The sequence below is a fragment of the Botryllus schlosseri genome, chromosome 6 (assembly GCF_051294905.1).
Source record: "Botryllus schlosseri isolate E-star chromosome 6, Bs_hap1, whole genome shotgun sequence".
Taxonomy (NCBI): Eukaryota; Metazoa; Chordata; class Ascidiacea; order Stolidobranchia; family Styelidae; genus Botryllus; species Botryllus schlosseri.
Genome location: NC_137241.1, coordinates 31024691 through 31046609, shown reverse-complemented (window position 1 = coordinate 31046609; position 21919 = coordinate 31024691). Strand labels below are relative to the sequence as shown.

Sequence of the window (21919 nt, the reverse complement as noted above, 5' to 3'; positions counted from 1 at the left end):
TCGACAGTGTTGGAGGTTATGAAGACATTGTGACATTGATACGACACAAAAGTCAGGGATATTCAGAACTTCTAGAAGTTCTAGATATCCCTGACAAAAGTGCACACTCATTTCAGTATCTTCTGGACCAAAACTAATTTTTCACAGAGGCGAAAACGCTAACGCGAAATCGTTGAATGTAATGAAGGCCTACATTGAAAATAAAGTAGGCACATGAATATTATTATATTAACACAAGGTCCAGAGCCAAGTTCAAAGAGAATCCAGGACTGTGATTTGAAAAGAATGTGCAAAATTCAACGTTCGCGTTATATAGGTAAATCTTTTGTTTTCCTCGTAGCGAATACGTGAGACTAGCGCCGCGTCACGACTGAAAACAAGGCCGCAGACAAACATACAAACTTATTTCGTAGTTGGAGCCACTGTTTTAGTCATTTATAATTGTAGGCCTATCTAATAGGCAGTCGTACTATTTTTGCCAATTCCATTATTTGCGAAATAACGGTGTTGCTAGAATAATGCCCATAATTCGTATAATGGATGCTGTCTGGCGAAACGAAAGAGTAGCTCAAGAGAAAAAGGGCCATACAGCATTGTTCAGCATTGTTGCGTCCCGATGCCAATCTCCATAACAATGAAAAATTCGAGGCTGATTGTGGGAGCTCCAGGGCCACGATCGGAATAAAATTTATATTATCGTAATCAGTGCAGAGTCAGCTTTCGATTGATACCCGTTTTACCAAATTTAATGCACGGCAAGCCGGTCAAAAATGACCGTCAAATTGCCTGTAGCCAAATGGAAGTTGTGACGTGATACAATTTCACTGAGGCGTGAGATTTGCCTGTGTCGATACCATATAGGACACTATGGTGACACAGTAATACAGTAGGCCAGTGCTTTTCAACCTGTGTGACGATTCGCAGTGCGAATGACGAAGGCGGTTGTTGTTTGGGGTATTCATGGTGTTTATCGACTACTGTGGTCATTTACACCAGGCCGATATTCTTCTTATTTTCCGTAGCTGCCGACTTATAGCACGGCCCACCTCTAGGCTTTTGTAAGACACCGCTGACGCGGATGAGGTGACGAGGAGGAGCCTAGGTAAACCTCCAACACTTAGATATCGGAATTCGGAAGTCGACCTCGGTCGGACTCGAACCCGCACCCATTGGTGTTGCAGCCGCGGATTGTACCACTGCGCTATCTCGGTGCGAATAGTGCGAATGAAAATCCGGACCAAGTGCGAATGAGGAAGGTGGTGCGAATGGTGCGAATGAAAATCGTGATTAATTGTTAATTTTTCTGACGTAGAATAATTCAAATAAACATATTAGGAAATTTAAGATCAGTGTAACATTTGTAGTTGCGACGCAATTGTAAAAACTTAATACGACGCACCACTCATCGTGGCTCTCACAAGCCGTAGTGAATTAATATTCCCGCACTATAATCATGACGTAACCAGAAGCCTGGTTTGGAATCTGGTGTAGCGGCAGTTTAGAGATCTCTACAATCTCTATAGTGGCAGACATACAGTATATCAGCCCATCTGAGCCTGCGACAGGCTGGAAAAATGACGTCAAATTGACTTTCTGCTTTCTTTCGCAAACTATCATCATATTTTCGTAATAACTGTTCGATTAGCGCGAGACACGAGGATAGTAGTAAATACGATCAATACAGACTCACATTTGCAAGTTACAGTAACGCAAATTTTTACCCCTTCCGGGGAATTATTAAAATATGGACCGCAAAGGGTATAATTTTGGGTCGACATGGTGCCAGAGCTATCTGTTAATATGTATGTAATGATTATTGAATTTATTGCAAACAATCCTGCGATCGTTTTTACATTTCCAAGATCACTGTGTAGGGTAGGCTACTGTAGCCAATAAGCGAGACACGCATTAAATATGGCTTTATCATGAGAATTCATGATAAGATTTGTCCGACACTGATTTTTTCTGGAAAACATGGTCGAAGTACAATGTTCCCTCTAATTTTTGACGAGTCTGCGCACGACCACCAAGTTACTGCGCAGACCATTGGAAAACAGTGCGTAACGACTAAAAAAAGGTCATCACTTCGGATTTTTTGTGCGCAACGGAGATTTTCTGTGCGCAGAGACCGTTTCAGCACTGCGCATTTGCGCACGTGCGCAGCTTAGAGGGAACATAGGTCGAAGACCGTTGGGATGAACTAGTGTAGGGGTGTGCATCGAGCGAGTTCAGGCCTATGAGACTCATTCATTTCGAGGTCAACCCCTTCTGCGTCGGGGCACATGAAGACGTAAAGTTGTGGCGAAAAACCGCTGATAAAATGCGGTGCAGAAAACAAAAGCGGCTACAAAACCGTGTTCTAAAAATGACGGATGCTGGATTGCTAAACCTTTTGAGATGGATTGGATATGTTGCGTTGTCGGCACGGAATAGTCCCGTTCTTGAAATCGCGTTCGTCAGACATGTTTTGTAGAGCTGTGTTTGGTAGAATTGTGGTGTGCGGGTTCTGTATGTCATACATGCACGTAAAATCGTGGCATACCACTGCAATAATAAAAATATGTTCCTTTTCATGGGTGAGGCTCGGGTCGCGAAATGTCACAAAAACTCAGATTTTAGTGGTAGTCTAAAAGCGGCTTTACCGTTATTATACTGTTATGAATTCTCAAGTTAGATTGAGCTATAGAGTGGAACCAGAGGTGGTCAAAGTAGTCAAGAAAGCTACTCAAGTAGAAGTAGCGACGAAAAAATCTACTCAAGTACAATTAGAAGTACTTCTTTCATAAGCAACCTGAAACTACTTAAAGTAGAAGTAGAATTGTCTGACATTAAAAGTACTCAAGTAAGTAAGTAGCTGTGAAAACGATCCTGATTGGATGGATTATAAAAAGGTGCAAATTGAGCTATGTGATAGGAGACGAGCTTGAGTCATATTGATGCATAGCAGCAGGTATCCAATCTTCGATAGCATAAGCATTCGCCCACATCATGGGATGAAAATGATAGTATTGATAAGGAAATGCGATGCTAATCCTCTGTTTTCTCGAACAGCACGTTTTGGAAAATAGCATGGTATGGCGCCATCCCCCATATTACAAGGCCCGTAGTTTAGTCGAAGAGCAATACGGAGAAGTTGTATAGGATACGATGTAAACACTTTGCGCGATTACTAAACATCAATAAAAAAAATAAGGTGGAGCGTAAAAATGCCATATTGCGTAGCTTTATTTCCAAAAATTAAAGGCATTACTGCACTTGCTTTTATACTTCAACATGTATGTTATCCAGACAAAAGAACTGATATTAAGTGTAACTCAAAGTATATGATACTGGGAATTGAAAGTGAAATATTAATACTACTTCTAAAAGCAGAATATGTATTTCATGTTTTTAGTCCAGAAAGTTTCAAAGGTGGTATGCTAAAGCAGCTCTAAAACTAAAAAAGAAGTCAAAGTCCACTCTCCCAGATTAGGACACGCCATTGGCATGCTAAATTACGATATGACAAGAAAATGCTAGATTGCGAAATATCAGTTTCAAACGTTACGATGAGCCATATATACTGTGATGAATTATTTCATATGGGCGACAATGTGGCGTGAATGGAACCACGCCAACCCTCCACTTAAATTATGTTCACCGATACTTTTGTGAAATCATACTAGTCACTCCCTATCCACTGCGCGCGAAGCGCGACGAAAATTCTGGGCTTTACTAAACTTTTATGAAAATTAAATGTTAATACTCAGTGAAAACAGCTCTGAAATTCCTCAGGCTATCTTCCTAATTGAAAGATTGAACTACTTCTACTTGACAAACTGAAAATAGCGACAAGTAAGTAAGTAGATCACAAAATATTAGGAAGTAGAAGTAGAAGTAGCGAAAATCAGATCTACTTGAGTAAGTACCAGAAGTAGAGGAAAACTACTTGAGTACTTCGAAAAAGTAGAAGTACTTCGTTACTGACCACCTCTGAGTAGAACACACAGTATCGTGAGTTATTTGCTCTCCTCGCAAACTTGCGAGACAGAAGTTGGAGCAACGTATCATAAGGTAGCGAGCTCTAATGGGCCTACTCTCCTTGATCGTTTTGCACCTTATGTTCCAAAGACACAAGGCAAAAGCCTCAACATAAACATCTGGGTTTTTCATCCTTTCGACAAACTGGAGCCTCCAGGACCTTTGTGTCAGCTCTCAAAAACGATTTCTGCCAGCAAGCATTTTTCACTCGCGAAAAATACGCTGTATTTTGGATAGGAGTGCAGAACAGATTATAAGACCTGGCCAACCAAGCACTAGTAGACGTTCTTGTACAAATTCCCAACAACATTGTTTGGCCGAGAAGGGTTTTAGTGAAATACTTGAAAGCAAAACGAGCGAAAAAAGTTGCCTTTTTGATGAGATGCTTGATAGCATGAGCTACATAGTAGCCAGTTTGTTGCCCATCTGAACAAAATATTGTTAAGTAGGCCTATCTTCATCTTCTTTTTGTACAATAATTCTCGATTAGTTTGTGCGAATGAAATTTATTTTACAAAAAAAGTGCGAACGGAGCTCAAATAGGTTGAAAAGCACTGCAGTAGGCCTATCTATAGCAGGGTGGCCAGCCTTTTCGCCATTCACGGCCGCATTTCGACTACTCGAGCTCCTACTACTGGGCTCCAAATACCGATGTTAAAGTACCTATGTCCATTTCCGATGAATTCCGGACTAATCTATTTAATGATATAGGCTTACTATACTAGGCTTACCATATTTCGGAAATGAAAAAAGAGGACACTTTTTCAGAAATTTCAGACATGCAAAACTGGAGAAGAATTCTCAAAAACCGGTCAATTTCACCCGCTTCATGATCGGTTGACTAAAAAAAAAAAAAAAAAAAAAAAAAAGGTCATCACTTCCGCTAAGAACTCAAAAACACGTTTTTCACTCCACATTGCTAGGTGGATGACTAAAAAAAAAAAAAAAAAAACTTTGGTGCGTTTCATTCGCTTAGTGCCAATTACCGCAGTATAGCGCAGTAGCAATTAATTTAGTACGCAGCAGTAGAGTATTTATATTGTGCTGTCTGTCTTCAATTGATTTTCGCTTAATTCGGCCGAGAGTATCTGTCCGCATGAAACGGTGTCGACTGCATTTACAATAGATTATGCATTTCTAGAAACTACCTTGATCGTTTGCGAAGGAGGAGAATTCGTGGCACAATGTCCGGATGGAACTTCTGTCAACATCACGTCCGCAGACTATGGCCGCATATCGACTGAGAATATTTGCGCCAAAGTCGGATTGGAAGGTTTGTAATGAGGAATGTGGTTTCCTATCTTGACAAATCATAAGAGGCAAGTAAATTCTCCGGATTTGCCTGGACCATCGTTCCGAATTAATCAGGACTATGACGACGGCCATACTCTGACAAATAATCCGAATCATGTTCACAGCTCCACACTTGGTACCTGAATCGGGATACGGATGATCTATTTACAACTATAGCCCAAACGTTTTTTCGCAATACTTGGCATGAATCCAAAATAGAACTTCAACCTAGCAAAGTTGCGACATTGCCGAATTGGTGACATTAACAAAATAGATACACCCCCAGTCCCAGACTTGTACAACTAGAAAATTTTCAGCATTTACAAATTCGATTACAATAAGAATTATAGCTACAAAGTTTTTCCAAATTACATTTGAATTAGAATTGCTAAATTCCTGATATTTCGGAAATTGAATTCAAATGCAAGCTAGAAAGAAGTACAGCAAAAATTAAGTTTAGCCCATATAAAATCAGAATTCATTCTTAGAAGCATATGGGAATAAGAATTGTCTGTACCACAGACCAGTGTTGGGATCAAGTCACTACCTTCGAGTCACGAGTCATCTCGAGTCATTGCACATTTTGACTCGAGTCAAGTCAAGTCAATCGATTTTCAAAGGTGACTCGAGTCAAGTCAAGTCACTCGTTTTTTGGAGGTGACTCGAGTCAAGTCAAGTCAAGTCACGAGTCAAGTCACAATTCGAGTCAAATTGAATTTTCGGAGTATGAGTGATCATTCAAATTCATTATATTTTACTGGCTATGTTAAAGAGATCAATTGATCATTTATCTTGAATCCAATAACGAATATAAAGTTACCTATACATGCAAAAATGCGTTGTATCTCTCACGCACACGTAGAACTGCTAATAAAATACGTAAGTAACTGTATAGCTATACATCAGGGGTGTCAAACGTACGACCCGCCAAATGATTTCATTGGGCCCGCGAAGAAATTCTGAGTATATGGTGAAAATTGCGTGATTTTATCCAACACATTTCTCGAATTTGCAGTAAGAAATACCACTAAAAAATATTCCACCAAGAGAGCAAATTTCGAGTACGTTCATAGGCCACATTATAACAACCCGACAGCGGAGTTGTGATTGTAGTTATCGTCAGGAGAAAATCGCTGACATTGACACCCATTCCGAGAATGCGAAAAAGTGCATATACTGAGTTTAGGGTTAGTAATATTTAGGAATCATCTGACTGGTGCGGCCCGCGAGTGATCTGTATATTTGAATTCGATCCGCGACGTCAGTTGAGTTTGACAACTCTGAGCGACATGCTATACATTCTGTTATTATCAGCAAAAATAGAGGATCGAATACGAGGCCTCGAGAAGATGAAAGAAATTAATATCGTACAATACACCAGCCATCTAGCCTATACACATCGTTGAGGATATAAATACATAAAATATATTTGTTAGATTTAATCATACAAGAGGGTTGGTAAAGGTGAGCGCCGTGCAATGTAAGGACAGAGCCGTCCAATAAACAGCGATACGTTTCTATTAAATTAATCTGCTATTACGACAAGGCAAGCTGTGATCATTTCGTATGCGGTCAGTGTATGTGTGATGTAACAATGCAGGATCAGCGAAACGTACAATCAGTGAATGACTGGTTGCTCTCACAAGTCACAATGGCGTATCGTGAATAAAATGAACATGCACAGTATAGATTGATTTAGTCGACACCGTTTACTTGATGACTTGAAATTGACTCGTAAATTTTGCTCCGAGTCACGAGTCAATCCACATTTTTGAAGCGCCGAGTCAAGTCAAGTCAAGTCATTTTTGCAAAGTGACTCGAGTCAAGTCAAGTCATTTGAAAAAGTTGACTCGAGTCATCCCAACACTGCCACAGACGTAGCCAGAGAGGAGCGAAAGGGGCGATCGCTCCCCCCAAATTTTTGGAAACTTTTCGTAAAATCAATAAATATAACAGTATTTTGGAGCAGATGAATGTAACCTAAAACATTCTTCCGCAAATACCCATAATTGAATTTAGCTGCATACTCATACATACTGAATACAACAGTACCAGTAGATACACGATACTAGCCCGAGTCTAGGGGTGTCCGTTCAATAAATGGGTCGGGGACTGTTAGTTCCCGCAATTTCCGTACTGGGAAACACGAAGACAATTAAAGTAGGCTAAATGAGACTCCGCAAAGTTCGCTCTAAAAATGATTGACAACTATAAAACCGACGCATGTATTCCAAAGCCTTCGATATAGATTTTCGCGTGCTTAAATGGCTGGCGCCTATATGATCCTGCCCCTGCAATCAGACCCAGGGTTGTAACCAAGTCACAAGGCTCCGAGTCACAAGTCAATCTCACTTTTATATTTTTGACTCGAGTCAAGTCGAGTCATTTTCAATTTATACCGAGTTAAGTCCGAGTCCAAGTCAGCGAACAGAGGATCGAGTCCGAGTCATGGTATTATGACTCGAGTCCGAGTCCAAGTCATTGTGTTGACTGCTCAGTTTTCAGTTAACGTCTTCCTAAACCCACTTTTTTAACTCTGTTTAGTGATATTGTATGGTTCGCATTTATAATATATCAATTTTCCTCACTTTTAGCAGTTTCTGGTCGCATTTTCAAGCACCAGTACCAACAAACGAAATCCCAATAGTGTGTTGGCTTCGAAATTACAATGAAATGTCGGTCTTCGCCGTCTGAATCTCGAGTCAATGACTTGCTTCGAGTCATGCGCAATGACTCGAGTCCAAGTCGAGTCAATACACAGATTGATTCGAGTCGAGTCGAGTCATTTCCGTATTTTGAGAAAATGACTCGAGTCGAGTCATCCGAAAATCGTGACTCGAGTCTGACTCGAGTCGAGTCATGACTCGAGTCATTACAACCCTGATCAGACCCCTCCGACATAAACGCGACTGGCACACCTCCCGTTAAAAAGTGCTAATTTGGAATAACACGAGTCTGATCGAAAGAGTTTTTTTTTTAATTTTGTCTGGTATGTATCAGCAATTCCAATCTTTAAAGTATAGCGTCAATCTTGACCAGAGGTTGCTAAATAATCGTGCTTGAACGAAGTAATTGATAAGACCGGAATGAATTTGCTCACGCACCAATATCATTCATCAAATTCTTTAACTTATCCAAAAACATTTTACGCTCCGCGTGACTAGGTCCGAAATTCACACTGATTATTCATCACTCACTGTCAGCGATCTGAGCTCGTCCGTGAAACGATTGCCTAATACAAACTATAGTTGGCAACTAGAAGCTCTCATAGGGTATGTGTGTATGTGCGTCTAAGAATCGTATGGATAAAGGGTAGTGATGGAATTGCCCACGGCAGGATGCAATACGGTTCTGCGAGGTGTTCCCACGGGGGTGCATGAAAAATTTGGCTACGACCTTAAATATGAGTGATCTCTTGAGTGGTGACCGCTTTCTCCGCTAGTCATGAGTAACAGCAATAAATGACAACTGTACCGTCCAGCGCCCACCCTATAGAAACTCTAAATCAGTGGTTTTCAACCTTTTTTGTCTTCGCAACCCCCCTTTGGACCTTCACGTACCCCCGCGGACTCCCAATACTTATTTCAACTTGTCTCTATTGTCATCTGTCTTGTGCAATTATTAACTGTAGACTGGTGATAAAAACAGCAAAATGACCTGAAAATAATATCATACTATTTATGTAGAAATTGGGAAGACTTTTTATTATTTCAAAGCGAATTCTGTAGCTGCATTTCTTGAAATACGGGACCATGTCTTGAAAATCTGCGTCGTCGATTTGATATGTACGAGTGCCGAAAATCCATTTCCACAAAGATGGGTGGTGGCAAATGTAACGCTTCCGACGATACCTTTGCGGCTATGATGGAAACATTCATGGACCAATATAACCTCCAGCCTAGTCATTTCGATCGAACAGCTCATCGTGAAGTTATTCTGGAATAGCGGTCGTGTATAGCATAGGAGAAAATGGATGTCTGCAAACAATTTTTCCAAAACCCCAACAAAACATCCCCAAACAGCAATATGTTAGTTGGCAATTTGTAACTAAAATGACTTGCACAGTGGAATATTTCATCTCAGATGACCATTCTCTGTTTATGTGAGTCCTGAAGTATTAGCAGTTATGAAGCAAAAGTGCTTCGTGATTTCTCTATTCAAAACAAATTAGAAAATAAAAATTAGGTTATGAACCATTTTGCAAATTTGGAGGATTCGCGTACCCATTGAAATTGCTTTGCGGACTCCCGGTTGAGAACCGCTGCTCTTAGTCTTGCCGTATGGTATGAACATAGTTCAAGTGTGCCCCCCGAATGTTCGATGACACCAGTTCTATCAGCCCTACCGGTAAATCTGATATTGAAAATGTATTTGCAATATGCAAGTAACAATATAATGAACCAATTTCATTCAATAACTATGAAAAATTTTCGCACCCGAGTTTTCAACAATCATTATATTATCACATGACTTTATGTATGAGTGGAATATTTGCACCAGATGTTGTGTTAATCATCCAATAAGGGCCCAAGACCGTTGTTTTTAACCTATTTTTCCTTATCTTTAAGGGGGATGGGATCATTTAAGTCATCGAATTTTTCGCCCCCAGCACCCTCCCCTCATCCAAAAAATAATTCTGGCACGCTCTTGGTCTGTACATCAAGCTTGGCTCGTTTCGCACGATACGGTTCCCAGTAACATTTTGAGGAAAGCCAGGAGTTGGATTCGAATTAAAAATACGGTATAGAAACATTTCACAAATTACCCTAGAATTGGAATTAGAACATAGAATCATTTGAAAAATTGCATTCGAATTATATTACAGGCATTTCGCTTTAGTCAGTCTGTAGACAGCAATAACGACGTAGATGTCCAAGTCTGCAAGCCAGTTTCTGCCAATAGACGCAATTCGTGCATCATCAGAAAAATAGTTCATTTAGCTTTTATCTGTTCGCCCCGATTATTCGAAATTTCATGATGGTGACGTCCTATATTTAATGATACGATCGTAGACATACAAAAGCTCGTTATGATTTTCTACGTGTTGCTGCCGGCCCAGACGAGTGTCAGTCGAAAATATTCGGGTTTATTTCAGTATGAATATATTATTCGATCGTATATTACATTGCAGGAAATGAGCTTTGTCGCAGCGATAGAGCACTCGGACTTGCGCATGCGCATTGCAAGGCAAAAAACAGTTGCAAAATGGAAGTGAACGACGTTTCCTTAGGAAGGCCAAAGACAGATTCCGGAGGATGGTGTTTTGACGTCAGCATCTACGTTAGAGTTTCGTACACCTGTTTGATAGGTCGGTCATACTATCGATAACTAACCTACGGATATGCCGCAAACGGTTGTTTTTATAGTAATTGTGTGGCTGCCTTTCTTTTAAAGGGAGCATCGTATTTATGCTCAGTGTTCCTTCAAGGGCAATATTGGATCAGGAAACGGTTGTAAATTTCGAACAATCCTCGTTAGCCTCAATGCATTACCGAGTCATATTTAAAAATAATTGACGACCATAGAGGTGGTCAAAACAGTAGCAATGTAAAAGTGAGTAAGTTGTAAATGTTCTAGGCTTAACTGTTGGGTATGAATAGAAGAAGTCTAAAATCTGAAACATTTCTGTAAATAGGCAAAGCCAGCTTCAGCACAAATGAAAAGTGTGAAAGTAGGCATATACTGGATACTCTGAAAAGTACAAGTACTTCGTTACTGACCACCTCTGTCGAAGACAGGGGCAATAGATACTTGGTCACTAAGGTTGTTCATTCAATAATACCTTTTTTTTCTCATTTTTGCGGCGATCTGATGAATAAGCTGTTAGGTTGGCTAAAAACGTTGCACACCTAATTTGTCCCAATTCCAACTAGTACATGCGAAGCTATTAGGGTTTCACAGGCTCCAAAATTTACTTAAGCGGAATAGAAACCCTTATTTAGACAGCCGATTTCATTGGGTTGAATAACAAAGGTCATTTTTACGATTTGACTCCCGAAATATCCGCTTCCACCTTTATATTATAAGTGTTGACTAAAAAATCTCCCACGTAACCCGTCGTCTATCTTTTATGCCTAAATGACCTCCTCATGAAATTTTTGAGTTGACTAAAAAAACGATGCAAAACAAATTTAATACAATCCCAACCCGAAAACGCGAAGTTGTTTGAGTTTTTTAATAATAATTCTTGTAAATCCAAAATTTTCAACTACAATAACCAGTAGTAATTCTGGAAGTGAGCAAAAATAGCTATGAATTTTCATTCTAGACAGCTTAGTAATTTCACGAGATTGACAGTAGAATTTATAATCATTGTTTATAATGAATTCCAAATTTTTAATCTCTTTCAACTTCACATGTACTGGTTAGAATTGAGCCAAATTTGGTGTGCAACATTTTTGTGGAAGACCTCACAATTTTTTCAAACCACCGCAAAAATTTGAAAACAAAAATCTTTGAACGAACATACTGCCCACCCTTCAACGTGATTATTTGAGTTTGGACTTGAACATTTAATTCTCGAACAGGCGCCTGATCGGATCCGGATCCCGAAAAATTGTGATGATTACATATATACATGCGTAGATTAGTTATCTAAAGTGCTCCAGACAAAGATCGGAGACATATTGGTATATCAGATTGTCAGCCACCGCGCTTCAACTACGACGTAGAGGTAATCGGGTCTGAGCACAGCGTGGGCTCGACCGTGACCGTGTACTGCAGACTGGGGTACCGACAGGCGGATGGACAGAGAGACGGGATCGCGAAGACTTGCATGGCAGACGGGACTTGGGTGGGACCAGACCTTTTTTGTAAAGGTAAATTTGAAATCCAAATCAAAGTCTATGGCCACCAGGGTTGTAATTAAGTCACAAGATTGTGAGTCAAAGTCAATTTAACTTTAATAGTTTTGACTAGATTCAAGTCGAGTCATTTTCAATTAAGCATATAATGAGTCCGAGTCATAGTGTTCACAGTTTATTATCGAGTTCAAGTCAGGTTTAACTAACTTCCATGAAACTCTTGGGTGATATCGAGGGCCTCGGATTCATAATACACACACTTTCTCACTCAAAACAAGTTTATTAAAACAGATAAAAGACATTTTCTGGGCCTAATAGGTCATCAGATATGAGTCCTGAATAAGTGATATAAACTGTTTTGAGTTATATGACGTGATCGAGTGATATGACGTGGTCGAGTCAGGCGCAATGAATCGAGTAAGATTCGAGTCATTTTCCGTTTTTAAGAAAATGATTCGAGTCAAGTCAAGTCAACGAAAAATCAAGTCATTACAACCATGTCAACCACAATCTATTTTTCATGGGGCTATTCAGCAAATTTCACCTATTTCCATAACAATTTCTGAAATTTGTTCAGAAGTCCCATGAAAATTGAAAGTGATCAGAATTTCAGTGTCCAAATTGAAACACAGTTGCAAAATAACCGAACACGTACCCTTTCAAGTCTAAATATGAACAGCATCTACTAAACAAGTATAGGCTACGCATGCATTGGCGGTGAAAGTAGTCATCGTCAGTACTCAAATATACAAGTAGAAGGAATGTCGTACAAGTACAAGTACTGATTTCCAAGTCAGTAAAAGGTGAGTATTCTGGGCCTAGTTTTCCGTAACTCACTGCAAACTGTCAAGTACAAGTAGTGTGATATTAGAACTATATATTCGGGGAAGTAGTGCAAGTAGGCAGAACTACTTGTAATACTTCGTTACTGACCACATCTGCCTTCAAGATTACCGGACCAGGATTTGACATATCGATCTCGACTTCCATCGCATCTTTGACGCTTGTCCTTTTACTTATCATTCAATGTACATGTCTCTTTTTGCATCGCCAAGGCCCAGGCGGGTGTTCGATCTCACAAACTACTCCAAGTCGTTTCGACACCTTCCTATGGTGTCCTTCCTCGTGGTGTCTTGTAAAGATAAATGCTTATCACTGAAACTCATCTCATCTCTGACTGTTTCCAGACGTGGACGAATGCGCGAACCCTTCCACTCGGCGCTGTCACATGTTTGCGGTGTGCAAGAACACTAGAGGTAGCTACAGCTGCACTTGCAGTAACGGTTACCACGGAGACGGGAAAACGTGTACTTCTGACACGTGGTTTTCAGACACAGAGTTGATTGATTCAGGTTTGTTGTACAGATATAATCTTGAGACGCAGAACGTAGCTGTTAGGGCGCAGTATAAAGTTTCTGTAGTGGTTCTACTTGGAGTTCTTGTAATAAACTACTAGTAAAATAAGTTGGTTGGGTAAGAATTCCATTGTTGTACAATTATATCTACTCTACCACATCATAAGAGGGCTTGACCCATCCGTCGAAATGAAATCGATTGGGGTGGTTTCGTTTGTTATTATTCACTGATCAAAACGATATGTGCAGTTAAATTCAATTAAGGTTTAGTTAATAGTTATGTAACGTAACATAAAGTGGTGGATAGTAACAATTTTCAAAGTACATGGCTCAGTCCAATGCGATGCAATTGTATGATTCGGGTCTATTGATGAGATATCCGGATCATGGTTCTCGATCAAATGGAATCCGGATCCGGACCGATCCTTCTTTCAACTTGAAATTCGGATAATAAAATCGCTGCACAAGATTAAGCAATGCTCCATGAGCATCTATGGCGCCTGTCGTCGATATTTTCTAATAGGCCATTTGCAGGACTTCGATCACGTGACTAGATACGCATAGCAACCACAAATTGGTTAGCAAGCTACTTTCTCGCGCACCTGCTTCAGTGCTAAATGTTGCATACTGTACTGTTGATTTCTGGTTGTAAACGTTTCAGAAATTTGTTGTGGAAGTCATCAGAGATTCACCTATGCTAGACGTCCGTCCTGTAGAAAGCATTTCGAATGGCATCGTCAGAATTACGCAGAAATCCCTCGGTAACGTAGTTGTATTACGGTACTCAACTCTGATCATATGTACTTAAATTCTGGCATTTGAAGTAGAGCGATTGGTTTATATTCTGGTAAGAGTATTTGTTAGTTCAAGTAGTACTATATGTCTGTTGTGGAGCCTGATTTTGGATGGAAGATGTGACTGAAGCAGCTGAAACCCGCAACGATCAGAATATACTGTGGGATCTGCTGTCGTGCTGACATAAAACAATGTCGCTGAACACATCGGAAGTATCTTTTGGGAAAACCTGACATCAAGACTAAACAAAGCAGTGCACTTCATTGTTGCCTTATATAATGCTGATTTTATTAGCACTGCTTGATTGACTACGTGATATTTAATGCAGCACTGCATATCCTACTAGTTGCATTGTATAGTGGTAGTTGGTAATCATTGCAGTATTTTGATGATTGATATCGTTTGCAATATATATAGGATACCGCTATTTTTAAGCCTGGAGAGAAAATGACTGCCAGTACGTTGGTGTGTTTGGAATTCATGCAACATGCTACATACAATATATATAATAAACATCCTATGCTATTGTATGGCTTCTCAGTAAACAATTCAAAATATTTAGACCTCTATACCTATATTACAAGTTATTGATCATTCTGTCATGCTACCAAGTGCCACTACCCGAAGAAAAATTATCATTAGCTCCAACTGATGATGCAACAAACTGTCTGGATTACTTGATTGATTGCCTGGATTGGATTACTTCACTGTTTGGCACATTGCAAATATCTTGAGTTTCAAGACATGGCTTTACCACATGTATACGAATTATTGATCTGATGCCTAGTCATGCGGTAAAACGCAGTGTGGTTTCATGCCGACAGAAATGTCAGCAGATGATCTGACCACTGACCAACTGTCCTGAACTTCTTTCCCGATGCTGATGTCTGCTTTGAAAATAATATTTCATTTGCGTACAACAACATAAGCGCTCTTCCGTAGATGCTATGAATCTGTCTATACAAGTGGCTATGGAGGCAGAAGAAAAGACATGGGCATATAGTGTCAGGAGTTATTGAACTTGATAAGGTTGTCATGCATTCTTCAACTATTTTTTATGATCTGGGTATCGAATGCAAAACAAAAATTAATAGATTGCGCTTCTTTCCAAGTATATTTGTAAATTCCATGAATCAAAGAATATCATTTGTTCAGAATATTACAAAGTCAATGCAAAAGAAACAATGTTCGTCGTCTTTAGAGGATGTTTCAGAGTTGGTTGAACCAATATACAGAGGGGGTCAGAAGCGAAGTACTATTTTACCTGAGTACTCGCGTCATTATGAGTTTAGGCTACTCCCACTTCTACTTGACACTTTTTAGGCAGTACCTTTTTGTCAGACTTGAGATCTTGTCAACTAGAAAGTAGCTTTGGCGCATGATTGCCTCCCCTTCAAGCGTGAGATTGTCATAAAACCTGGGCATAATAGCCCCAGTACCACGGTAACTAAATCAATTTTTGAAAATTGCTCCTATTTGTAGTGCCATTACTCTTTTGCGTTGATCAAGAAGATACACCGTGCAATGTTAACAGTTGTCAACTGGCATAAATTTCTAAAACTAAGCAACTCTTAACCGAATCTACTTCATGTAACGAATTTCTCGACTACTTGTCAGAAATTCATTTCTACTTCCACTTGAAGTACTTTGAACGTGTCTTGGAAGTAATTAGTTCTACTTGTACTGGAGTATAAATTACGGAACTACTTCTACTTCTACTCGATTCCCAACAATGACTACGTTGACAACCTCTGGGTATAGGATAGGGTTACCATACGTCCTCTTTTAAGAGAATTTGTCCTCTTTTTTGACTTTTTTGAAAGTGTCCTCGGAGGACGCCCTTTTGTCCTCTTTTTTGAGATTTTGTCCTCTTTTTTGAATATTTAGGTCACATTTAGAGCAAAGTGCGATTGATATGCCGTAAATTAGCACAGAAGTGACGCTCCGGCGGGTATTTCGGAGTGAAAAACGGCGATTTGAGCTCTGAGCGAAAAGTTGACCTTTTTTTTTTTAGTCAACCGATCACAAAGTGGGAAAAATTCACCGATTTTTGAGAATTCTTCTTCTCCGGTTTTGCAAGTCTCTGAAAAAGTGTCCTCTTTTTAGATTTCCAAAATATGGTAAGCCTAGTATATAGGGTTACCATACCTCCTCTTTTAAGAGGATTTGTACTCTTTTTTGACTTTTTCGAAAGTGTCCTCGGAGGACGCCCTTTTGTCCTCTTTTTTGCGATATCGTAGGCCCCGGTCACATTTAAAGCAAAATGCGAGTGATATATGCCTAAAATTAGCACAGAAGTGACGCTCCGGCGAGTATTTCGGAGTGAAAAACGGCGATTTGAGCTCTGAGCGAAAAGATGACCTTTTTTTTAGTCAACCGATGACAAGTTTCACCGATTCACCGATTTTTGAGAATTCTTCTCCGGTTTTGCAAGTCTCAAATTTCTGAAAAAGTGTCCTCTTTTTAGATTTCAAAAATATGGTAAGCCTACTAGTATAGGATGACCAATCTGGTCACTGCGGTTGAGCTGCTCTAAGATTTATTTGATAGTTACTTATCTTAGTTCCCTAAATAGCGCACATGTGACATCAACTATATGTCAAAATCGCGTGTCATTTTCCAAATCCATTTCTATCGCAGTTACGAAGTAGTGCTAATAAAATCAGCATTGTATAAGGCAACAATGAAGTGCACTGCTTTGTTTAGTCTTGATGTCAGGTTCTCCCAAAAGATACTTCCGATGTGTTCAGCGACATTGTTTTATGTCAGCACGACAGCAGAGCAGACAGTATATCCTGATCCTTGCGGGTCCCAGCTGCTTCAGTCATATCTTCCATCCAAAATCAGGCTCCACAACAGACATATAGTGGTACTGCTTGAACTAACAAATACTCTTACCAGAATATAAACCAATAGCTCTACTTCAAATGCCAGAATATATAAGTACATATGATCAGAGTTGAGTACCGTAATACGACTACGTTACCGAGGGATTTCTATGTAATTCTGACGATGTCATTCGAAATGCTTTGTACAGGACTGACGTCTAGCATAGGTGAATCTCTGATGACTTCCACAACAAATTTCTAAAACGTTTACAACCAGAAATCAACAGTACAGTATGCGATATTTAGCACTGAAGCAGGTGCGCGAGAAAGTCAAAGTAGCTTGCTAACCAATTTGTGGTTGCTATGCGTATCTAGTCACGTGATCGAAGTCTTACAAATGGCCTATTGCACCTTGACGTTTGTGCACCATGACAATGACACTGTTAATGGATGTTCAGTGTACCTCTCGCCTTCTTTCGGCAGAAGCTTCCGATGAGTCTGATTGGCAAAACGCGGACATGGAGACGCACGATGAATCAATTTGCGGACCGGCCGTCATTCGGCAGAGACACGGCGTCTTAAAATCGCCCAGGCACCCCTTTAATTACCCGAGCAACGCTAAGTGCGTGTGGTTCGTCATGGTGCCGCCGTACTATGTGATCGAATTGAGGTTTATGAAGTGAGTGAAAATTAGATTCGAAGTCGTTGAACCGGGAGTTCCCAACCTTTTTACATCATCCCAGCTAGCACGCCCACTTGGTATCCAGCTGGAATTTAAGTGGTTAGGTGGGATGGATGATCGGAATGGGTTAGTAACATGTAACCCACATCGAAACCAAGCGGGATTTCCATCCATAAAGATGCGTGGTTATACCATACCAATCCCAGGTAGAATGCAATAAGTCTCTTCTAATTGTACCTATCAATTTGAACTCGGGGGAGTTTTACTTGTTGAGTTTTTGATATCAAATCATCTTGAAACATGAGAAATCCACTTATGGAGGAGCTCAAATTTCCCATATATCACCCACACAGGAACCAGCCTTATTTTCCATCAATGTTATTTGGTTTATTTCATCGAATAGTGGTTCCGTATGTAGTAAAGTTTTCTAGCTATTATGCTATCCCTGTTGGTTGCTCGAACCTCGAACATTAAAACCCCTACCATGCTTTACTTCGTCAATGTGATTTGAACTATTTAAAATTGACCGTTTGTCACACTGAAGTGAACTTAAATTTCCGTTGCTAGAGTACTCAATTCCTCACAGCGTGCGGTATAATTTTCTTGCGTAGATCCCATTACCTTTATCCCTTATCTGTATCTATTATTTCTAACTCAGGATTAATTTTACTCGTAAAATTTCTGTGATCAAATAATTGGAACTTGTTATTTTCGTCAATGAAGAATGGTCGACTTCTCATACGGCTCCCACACGTGACCGAGTAGTTTTCCGAAATAGATGCTTCTATTATATTTTCCTACAGCAAGGTTTGTTCATCTATATAGTAAAGTCATATTATAATCGGTGTCCGATTTATTCATTTGCGATGCTGGTCGCTTGGACATTTTCAAATTGAATTCCACCACCATATGAATTGAATTCGGGTACTGGTGACGATAAGCGCCTAAGAATCGGGCGGCCTCGGTTCGACTCCCGTTGGAGGTTTGTCCGGGCTCCTCTTCTTGCGACATGAGACCCGAGAATGACTCGACGAAAGAATGCACTCACAAGTTATGGAAATCGCTAGAAAGGGCCGTGGCCTCGAAAATGATCAACATCGAGAGTAACTGTGACGGCGGGCACTCTAAGCCGAGGTAGATGTCAGTCTAAAAGACGGCAACTGCGCGTCGGTCGGCATCCTCCTATCTGTTCATGACATCGCTTTGTATCTTATCGCATTGTACATTGTGTGTGTCTTGTTCAGTTGAAAATATAACTCAACGATTACACTTAAACAGTGATGATGTTCTCACTCACCCACCGTAAAGGTTATTATATACTCAGATTACCGTATATATTGTTTGGTTTGAGTGAGTCTTTGTAGCAGGTATGTACTGTACAGTATACAATATTAGAATTAACTAATGTGTAGGGTTTACCTAACATCGCCTTAGCACATGTCTACATCGAATTGTCGGCCCACTTACACTGTCACTGCTACTGCCACAAGAACCGGGGTCGTAATATTGTCTTCGCTATCAGCTTGGTGGGTTCCCCACATGGTTCCCCAGAAAATACCTCTGTAATATGGGGCCAAAAATGTACGGTTCCCGATTGGTTTCACCAGCTGGTTACCACAATTCATCTCACCTTGATACCTTGTGGTACCCAAGTAGGCGTGCTACCTGGGATGGGCTACTCTGCAAATTCTGAAAAATCAACGGGCACCCAATTTTTTGCTACCGTTATTTTAATATGTATACAGTTTATACAGTTACAGATCGTTAGAATGAATAAATGTAATGAATGAAACACACAATAAAGATGACAGTATATTAATTAGTTATTACATAAACAGTCATTGTAAGGGTTGAGCTTGTTTTCGCTCTGGCAAAGTCTTAATTGCTGGTTTGGTGGTAGAAAGAGCCAATCGCGTGTCATAATGAATATCCAACACACTGCGCTGCTTTGTCTTCAGCGGTTAGACTGTTAAAAACCCAGATTAACAGTCATGTGTTGATGGGAAGGGCAACAGCGCCGGCGTACCATAATTTCATTAAGCTTAGAGTACGGCAGTGTTGGGATGACTCGAGTCATGACTTGACTCGAGTCAGACTCGAGTCAACTTTATCGTATGACTTGACTTGACTCGAGTCACTTTGGAAAAATGACTTGACTTGACTTGACTCGGAGCTTCAAAAATGTGCATTGACTCGTGACTCGAAGCAAAATTTACGAGTCAATTTCAAGTCATCCAGTAAACGGTGTCGAATAAATCACTGTATCTTGTGCATGTTCGGATTGTTCGAGATACGCCGGTGTCACTTGTGAGAGCAACCAGTCATTCACTGATTGTATGAGACACGGATCCTCGATTGTTAGATCACAAATGAATTAACCGCAAACTAAACAATCACAGCTTGCGTTGTCGTAGTAGTAGCAGAAGATTAATTTAAATAGCGATGTGTCTCTGTTTCTTCGATGGCTCTCAATGCTTCCGTTACGCAGTGCTCACCTTTACCAACCATCCTGTATGATTTAAATCGAACATATATAGTTTGTGCATTTATATTCTCACGGATTTGTAGATGTTTAGTGTAGCCTATAGGCTATTTTGCCATATCAATTTGTTTCAACCTCTCGAAGCTTCGTATTAGGACCTATATTTTTGCTGATAATAACTGACTGTAGCATGTAGCTGCACACTGTGCACAGTTACGCACGTATGTTATTAGAAGTTCTACATGTGAGTGAGGAATAAAACGTTTTTTTTTTATGTATATTTAACTAGATATTCGTTATTTGATTCAAGATAAATTGATCAATTAATCTGTATTTCCACAGTTAGAAAAATGTAACGACTTTGAATCTTCACTCATACTTCGAAAATTCAATTTGACTTGAATTTTGACTTGACTCGTGACTTGACTCGACTCGACTTGACTCGAGTCACCTAAAAAAAACGAGTGACTTGACTTGACTCGAGTCACCTTTGAAAATCGATTGACTTGACTTGACTCGAGTCAAAATCTGCAATGACTCAAGATGACTCGTGACTCGAATGTAGTGACTTGATCCCAACACTGGAGTACGGGTAGCTTAGTTTTGTCCAAAACGTGGACTCGGAGTTGACTCGGTGGTGAATTGAACATAGCTCTCAACTTTACTCAAAACTATAAAAAGTACGCCTGTCTTTTGAGTCGGAACCTTGTGACTTGGTTGCAACACTGTTGGGAACGCCTGCTTTATCGTCGTCTCGTGTATCCTCAGGTTCGAGCTGGAAAATCAGCAACGTAACGAAGGCTGCTCCCGCGACAATGTGACGATCTACGATTATTTGAACCGGGACCCGAGATGGTGGCGCGGTACCTTTTGCAGCAGCACGGCCCCTGCCACTATGATGTCACAGACTAGCAAGATCAGGATCGAGTTTCAAAGCGACCATGCAGCCGAATATTCTGGGTTCGAAATACGGTTCACCGCGATCAATCTCAACTTCGGTTAGTGACGGGTTCCATATCCTCAGTAGAACATGTTCGATCGGCTCGTCGATCATATCTAATCGATATCACACTTTGAAAAAATATCGGTATCGGCCACGAGGTAAAATAGATCGGCAAAGGGAGTCATTGTAAGTAGATATAGAAATGACGTTGTACATTTCCACTCAAGTAAAAGTAGATGTTGCCATTTTCAAGTATAAGTTGTAGGTCAAGTTTTGCCTTAGAAATACAGAATGTCAAATGGAAGTGGAAGTAGTTTAAAATTTCAACCATCCAAGTAATTAATGCAAGTAAATAAAACCTACTCTGCTACCCTGAAAGAGTAGAAGTACTTCGTTACAGAAAACCTCTCCTAACAGACGTCCAGATATACAGCACGTGCGTAGTTTATTTCATGTCCATTGTCGAAGCATGGCTATGGCTGTAAAGCTATTCCAATAAATTATGTTACATTTTGATAAAACCTTAAGCGAGATGCCATATCTTATGAATAGGGCTGGGCAAAATCGAGTACCTGTGTGATTCGATTCTGAATCACGTAATATGCTTCGTGTCGAGTCGAGTAATCGAGTATTACTCATTATGACGTCGTAACAGAATGCAATACACCAAAGTTCAAATATGTACCGTTTATGCCACCATAGAGAATATAATGCCAGT

The 21919-nt window shown here is 40.1% G+C and overlaps 2 protein-coding genes and 2 long non-coding RNA genes across 6 annotated transcripts in view; 3 read left to right on the top strand and 1 right to left on the bottom strand.

Moving 5' to 3' along the window:
* The window catches only part of LOC145440712 (uncharacterized), a 399746-nt gene that overhangs the window by 349596 nt on the left and 28231 nt on the right, over window positions 1–21919 (bottom strand). The window lies entirely within an intron of this gene.
* Window positions 1–21919, top strand: part of LOC145440643 (CUB and sushi domain-containing protein 3-like) — a 35537-nt gene that overhangs the window by 6576 nt on the left and 7042 nt on the right. Inside the window, exons 2-7 of one of the 2 annotated variants that reach the window (XM_080318341.1) lie at window positions 5162–5293; window positions 10445–10621; window positions 11952–12131; window positions 13304–13468; window positions 17578–17773; window positions 21027–21256. In XM_080318341.1, the coding sequence (XP_080174467.1) occupies window positions 5162–5293; window positions 10445–10621; window positions 11952–12131; window positions 13304–13468; window positions 17578–17773; window positions 21027–21256 (1080 nt within the window). The remainder of the gene's footprint in view (window positions 1–5161; window positions 5294–10444; window positions 10622–11951; window positions 12132–13303; window positions 13469–17577; window positions 17774–21026; window positions 21257–21919) is intronic. The other variant, XM_080318342.1, reaches the window with a different exon arrangement.
* On the top strand, window positions 5300–8487 carry LOC145440715 (uncharacterized). Its single transcript, XR_013915601.1, has 2 exons — window positions 5300–5841; window positions 7195–8487. It is a non-coding gene; the product is annotated as an uncharacterized LOC145440715 (long non-coding RNA).
* LOC145440674 (coiled-coil domain-containing protein 6-like) overlaps window positions 14151–21919 on the top strand; it is a 91178-nt gene continuing 83409 nt past the window's right edge. Inside the window, exon 1 of one of the 2 annotated variants that reach the window (XM_080318397.1) lies at window positions 14151–14251. In XM_080318397.1, the coding sequence (XP_080174523.1) occupies window positions 14166–14251 (86 nt within the window). In that variant the 5' untranslated portion in view covers window positions 14151–14165. The remainder of the gene's footprint in view (window positions 14252–21919) is intronic. The other variant, XM_080318398.1, reaches the window with a different exon arrangement.